The sequence below is a fragment of the Hippopotamus amphibius genome, chromosome X (genome assembly GCF_030028045.1).
Source record: "Hippopotamus amphibius kiboko isolate mHipAmp2 chromosome X, mHipAmp2.hap2, whole genome shotgun sequence".
NCBI classification, from domain to species: domain Eukaryota; kingdom Metazoa; phylum Chordata; class Mammalia; order Artiodactyla; family Hippopotamidae; genus Hippopotamus; species Hippopotamus amphibius.
In genome coordinates, this window is record NC_080203.1 from 124751503 (window position 1) to 124757615 (window position 6113).

At 41.3% G+C, this 6113-nt stretch overlaps 1 protein-coding gene across 1 annotated transcript; it reads left to right on the forward strand.

Annotated features, from left to right (window-relative positions):
- Positions 1 to 4761: 4761 nt before the first annotated feature.
- LOC130842486 (protein SET-like) lies at positions 4762 to 5631 on the forward strand. Its single transcript, XM_057719146.1, has one exon. The coding sequence runs from the start codon at positions 4762 to 4764 to the stop codon at positions 5629 to 5631; it is 870 nt and encodes a 289-aa protein (XP_057575129.1).
- Positions 5632 to 6113: the final 482 nt, after the last annotated feature.

Below are 6113 nucleotides of genomic sequence, written 5' to 3' on the forward strand. Positions count from 1 at the left end.
GAGCTATACACTATACTAATTCAAAGTATTCCTGGGGTCTCGTGGGAATACCCTTACAGGGCACTGTACCCAGTAGGGACACTATCTGAAAGGAGGAATTCTTAATTTTGCATAACAGAACTCTTTGGGGATCTGGTAAACTCTAAGGATGTTCATGTTGGGGTGGTTGTGGATTAAAGTGCTATTTTAATATACTGGAGTGTTGCCTGATGATTCAAGGATCATCTAGCAGACCTGCTGCTGCCCCATGAAGAAAGGCCCAGAGAGATAGGTATACACAAAGAAAGCACTTCAACCCAGAGCACTAGGGGGATAGTGTTCACTATATTGGTGAACCCATAATATAATTACATTCAAAACCCTTTTAGAAAACCAAATTTATTCTAAAAATTCAAATTGTGTATCTGTGTATGTTAAAGCAAATAATTTAAAATTGATTATCTGAATTATTTTACTTATTGTGGTAAATGTATAATATTAAATTTACTATCTTAATCATTTTTAAGTGTACAGTTGAGTAAAATATATTCACTTTGTTGTGCAGTAGATCTCTAGAACTTTTTCATCTTATGAAACCAAAAATCTATACTCATTAAACATGAATTCTCAATCCTCCTCTCCCTAGCCCTTGCTTTACACTAGTAATTCTCAGCCATGGTTGTTGATAAGAATCACCTGAGGACTTCTTAAAGGGCTTTGCTGATCATAAGTCCCACCCCAAAGATTCTGATCCAGTTGGTCTAGGTCCTGCCTTGGGCCTTAGCATCAGTTTGAAAGCTTCCCCAGTGATTCTGATGTACAGCCAGAGCCGATGCATTACAACAAGCAGCAAATCCGCTTGACCATTTCAGGGGCACGTCTTCACAGATTTCTCTTTGTCATCTGTCTTTCTGTTCACAGTGTAATAATGGCGTTATTTCTCAAGCTTTCATGTACATACAAATCACCTGAGGATCTTCAACTCTACATTCTGATTTAGCGGGTCTAGGGTGGGGCTTGAGACTGCATGTCCAACAAGCTCACAGGTGATGTCGATGCTGCTGGTTCATGGACCACACTCTGAAGGGCAAGGTGATAAGCAACTTTATGGTATTGTCAAAGCCAAGACTTTTGTGCTGAGCAAAATTCAAGTCTTCAAATACCATCTTGTTGCCATTCCATAAAATCTCCACAGTCTGATGTGTTTTCTGGGTGGCTAACTACAAGGTCATCCATCTCTGCTGGCATTGTGCTTCCATTGATACAAATTCTACACACAAGTATTGCACTCCATTTTCTATGTCCCAACATTTTTGCTGATGAAAGGAAAAGCAAAGAATTCATAAACTTAATCTTACTTTCTTCTTTGACATTTCCCAATTTAGGTTATCTTCCATATCTTATGTCCATAATCATTGTGGAAGGGTATCTTTTCTTTAATTCCTAACAATGAAAATTGCTCAGAATAATGAAACAATGTAAAGATAATGATTACATAGTGCCAGTTGACACCCTTTATCCATTAGGACTTATATTAAGGGAACATCCAACTCAAACTTACCAGTGAAGGAGATGTCATGGTTATTGTAACTGGTGGGAGGTGTGCAAGCTTGAGATGTTTGATTCAGCAGCTCAGCAGGATATTAAGGTGTACGTGTCTGCACACCACTCCGTCCAGAAGGAGAAAGCTTACAGAAGAGTGAGGAATCTTCTTTTCCAAAGGACAATCTCCACTCATGTCATACTACCCACATTCAGTCCTGAAATGGCCTGTGGTATTTGAATATCCTGTATTGATTGGCTTAGGCCTGGGTTATGAGAGGGAGACTTCACTGCTTCCTGTTTACTACTACTTAAATGTTTTTACATAGGCATTTGTTATGGGTTGAATTGTGTCCTCCCCACACCCCCTAAGATATGTTGAGGTGCTAATCCTTAGTACCTCAGAATGTGACTTGGTTTGGAAATAGAGTTGTTATAGATGTGATTAGTTGAGAGGAGGTCCTACTGGAGTAGGGTGGGTGCCTACTGCAGTATGACTGGTGTCCTTATAAAAAGTGAAGACAGACAGGGAGAACACAGTGTGACAACGAAGGCAGAGATTGGAGTTATGTAGCTGCAAGCCGAGGACTGCCACAGTTTACCAGTAACCCACCAGAAACTAGGAGGAGGCAAGGAAGGGTTCCCCTGCAGATTTCAGAGGGAGCATGACCCTGCCTACACCTCGATTTCAGACATGGAACATCTAGAACTATGAAACAGGTTTCTGTTGGTTTAAACCACTCAGTTTGTGGCATTTTGTTTCAGCAGCCCTCGGAAACTAATACAACACTTACCCATCACATTAGTTCTCAATATTAAAAAGTTAAGTGTGTATTGAAGGAAGGAGGGTAGGTTATTATAAAGGCAGTGAAAAGTGTAACAGCATGATGTTTGCATAGAACTGTAAGCAGATGGTTGTTAGTGTTAAAAAGTATAAGATTCTGTCATCATCTTTCCATTGTTTCAGTGTTCCTTCAGCAGCTTTCCATTACTTTTATGTATTTATTTATTTTATTGGCTGTGTTGGGTCTTCGTTGCTGCACACGGGCTTTCTCTAGTTGTGGCGAGCGGGGGCTCCTCTTCATTGTGGTGTGCAGGCTTCTCATTGCCGTGGCTTCTCTTGTTGTAGAGCACGGGCTCTAGGCACGTGGGCTTCAGTAGTTGCGGCACATGGGCTCAATAGGTGTGGCTCATGGGCTCTAGAGCGCAGGCTCAATACTTGTGGCGCACGGGCTTAGCTGCTCCACGGCATGTGGTATCTTCCTGGGGCAGGGATCGAACCCATGTCCCCTGCATTGGCAGGCAGATTCTTACCCACTGCGCCACCTAGGAAGTCCCTCCATTACTTTTAGAATAAAGATCAGAGTCCTTATGTGGCGTGTGAGGTTTGGTGTCACCTAGTCTTCCTCACGAGCCTAGCTAGGATTCTGCTCCTGCCCCTGTGGGCGCTAGTCACTGACAGCCCATCAGTTCTTCAAGCACAGCCTTGTGTTTCCCACCTCACATTTTGTACATGCTCTTCCCGTTATCTGTGCCGCTCTTTCTTCCTTCACCTAGTTTCATGCCTCTTCATCCTTAAGATCTCCGTTCTTAATTCACTTCTTCATGGAAACCTCTGACCTTTGAAGTCCAGGCCAAGTTCCCCTGATGTATACTTTTGTAGTACACTGTACTTCTTTCCAGTGACTGTAATTTAATAGCTGACTAATTATGGGCAAGTACTACAGTTAATTCCAATTTGAAATCAGGGCTGTTGACTCCAAAATTTAAAACTCCCAGTACGTATCGCTTAACTTCCTTATGGGCAGGGCCCATTTTGTGTCTTGATCACCTTTGTATCCCATCTGGCATAGTACTTTGCACATAACTGGTACTTAACTAATATTAGTGTAAATTTTTTAAAAAGAAAACGTTAATGAATGAAATATAGTTTTAAGAAATTCAAGTAAAGAGCTAACCTTGGTGTGTTTGTGCGTGTGTGGTAGTGGGGGATTTCCATATCACAGACCACATTAGGAAACTTGTACTGAATTATTCAATCAGTGGTTCCCAGACTTTGATCATTTGAGTGGGTGTAGTTTTTAAAATTGAGGAGACAAGCATAGATTTGGCATCTTTTTGTTTTACTGTGTAAAAATGTTAAAAAATGGCACCCATGCTACCATCATTTCGTAAAACAGAATATATTGCCACTAAATATATAATCATAGAATGCAGATAATTTAAACTGAATAAATTTGGTTTCATAAAAAAATCACCATGTTGTCTTTATTTTCTGAGTTTCATTGTGCAACACACCAGTAGAAACTTATAGACTGGCACTTGTCAGTGGATCAGTGTTTAGGAATCATAGATGGGAAATTTTGAAGGAGTTTATGTTGGCATGTGGCACAGTCTGATTTTTATTTTACATGTGTGGCCTTGCTGGCTGTTTAGAGGCTGGGTTTTAAGGAACAAAGAACAGATTTAAGAATAGCAATGAGGAGATTGCTAGAGTGGTCTAGGCGTGAGATGATGACGTATCAGTTTAAATTGGCAAAGGTGGGACTTCCCTGGTGGCACAGTGGTTAAGGATCTGCCTGCCAATGCAGGGGACATGGGTTCGATCCCTGGTCCGGGAGGATCCCACATGCCGTGGAGCAACTGGGCCTGTGCACCACAACTGCTGAGCCTGCACTCTAGAGCCCACAAGCCACAGCTGCTGGGCCTGCGTGCCAAAACTACTGAAGCCTGCGTGCCTAGAGCCCATGCTCCACAGCAGGAGAAGCCACCACAGTGAGAAGCCTGTGCACTGCAATGAAGAGTAGTCCCTGCTCACCGCAACTAGAGAAAGCCCCTGTGCAGCAAGGAAGACCCAACACAGCCAAAAAATAAATGTATACAAAATAATAATAAAAAATAAAAACAAAAAAATAAATTGGCAAAGGTAAAAATGAAGAAGTATATTGCAGAGATATTTAGGGTGTATGGTCAACAGGACTTAGTTTTTGGTTTATTAATGATTCTTAAAAGGTGGGGAGTCACAATCATGAGTTTGATTGTGATTCACAGACATACACACGCCTAGACTTGCCCTAGAGCTGAATCAGAGTGGACAAGAGTAGAACCTAGCTGTATGTATTTTTAAAAGCTGCAAGTATGATTCTTATATTCACCATCAGTTAAAAACCATGGATAGAGTTCTCAGAGCTCCAAGCACGAACCTCTTCCCCTGGGTGGATTCTTGGCTTTTCTCCCAGCATGGCCCCCAAACACCAGTCTACACTTCCACCCCAAGTGAAGAAAGCGAAGAAACCGAGACTGACTCCTGCCTCCGGGTCAGAGGCAACGTCTGCTTCTCCGAACTTGCCGAAGGAAGAAAAAGAACAGCAAGAAGCAATTGAACATATTGATGAAGTACAAAATGAAATAGACAGACTTAATGAACAAGCCAGTGAGATTTTGAAAGTAGAACAGAAATATAACAATCTCCACCAACCATATTTTCAGAAGAGGTCGGAATTGATCGCCAAAATCCCAAATTTTGGGGTAACAACATTTGTTAACCATCCACAAGTGTCTGCACTACTTGGGGAGGAGGATGAAGAGGTGCTGCATTATTTGACAAGAGTTGAAGTGACAGAATTTGAAGATATTAAATCAAGTTACAGAATAGATTTTTATTTTGATGAAAACCCTTACTTCAAAAATAAAATTCTCGCCAAAGAATTTCATCTGAATGAGAGTGGTCATCCATCTTCAAAGTCCACTGAAATCAAATGGAAATCGGGAACAGATTTGACGAAACATTTAAGTCAAACACAGAATAAAGCCAGCAGGAAGAGACAGCGTGAGGAACCAGAAAGCTTCTTCATCTGGTTTACTGATCATTCTGATGCAGGTGCAGATGAGTCAGGAGAGGTCTTCAAAGATGATATTTGGCCAAATCCATTACAGTACTACTTGGTTCCGGGCATGGATGATGAGGAAAGGGAAGGAGAAGAAGATGATGATGAAGAGGAAGAAGGACTGGAAGATACTGATGAAGAAGGGGATGAGGATGAAGGTGAAGAAGATGAAGATGATGATGAGGGGCAGGAAGGAGAGGAAGTTGAAGGAGAAGATGACTAATGGAACACTGATGGATTCCAACCTTTTTTAATTTTCTGCATTCCCTGGGAGCAAGTTGCAGTCTTTTTTTTTTTTTTTTTTTTCCTCCTCTTATGCTCAGTCGCCCTGTTTTTGAGGTCTCTTTTCTCTTTATACCATGGTTCACAACCTATTTTTGGGGGAAATACCTTGAGCAGAATTCAGTGGGAAAAGAATCTCTACCCCTTTCTGTTCCAAATTCATTTTTATCCCTTCCTTCTCAACAAAAACTTTATGGAATCAACACCACCATGCTCTGTGGGAAAAAAGAAAAACCTTCTGTTCCCTTAGCTCTGCTGGAAGCTGGAGGGTGCTAGGCCCCTGTGTAGTAGTGCATAGAATTCTAGCTTTTTTCCTCCTTTCTCTGTATATTGGGCTCAGAGATTACACTGTGTCTCTATGTGAATATGGATAGTTAGCATTTACCAACATGTATCTGTCTACTTTCTCTTGTTTAAAAAAAG

What these genes read in the sequence shown, in the direction of transcription:
- LOC130842486 (XM_057719146.1), top strand. Translation starts at nt 4,762, where the DNA reads ATGGCCCCCAAACACCAGTCTACACTTCCACCCCAAGTGAAGAAAGCG.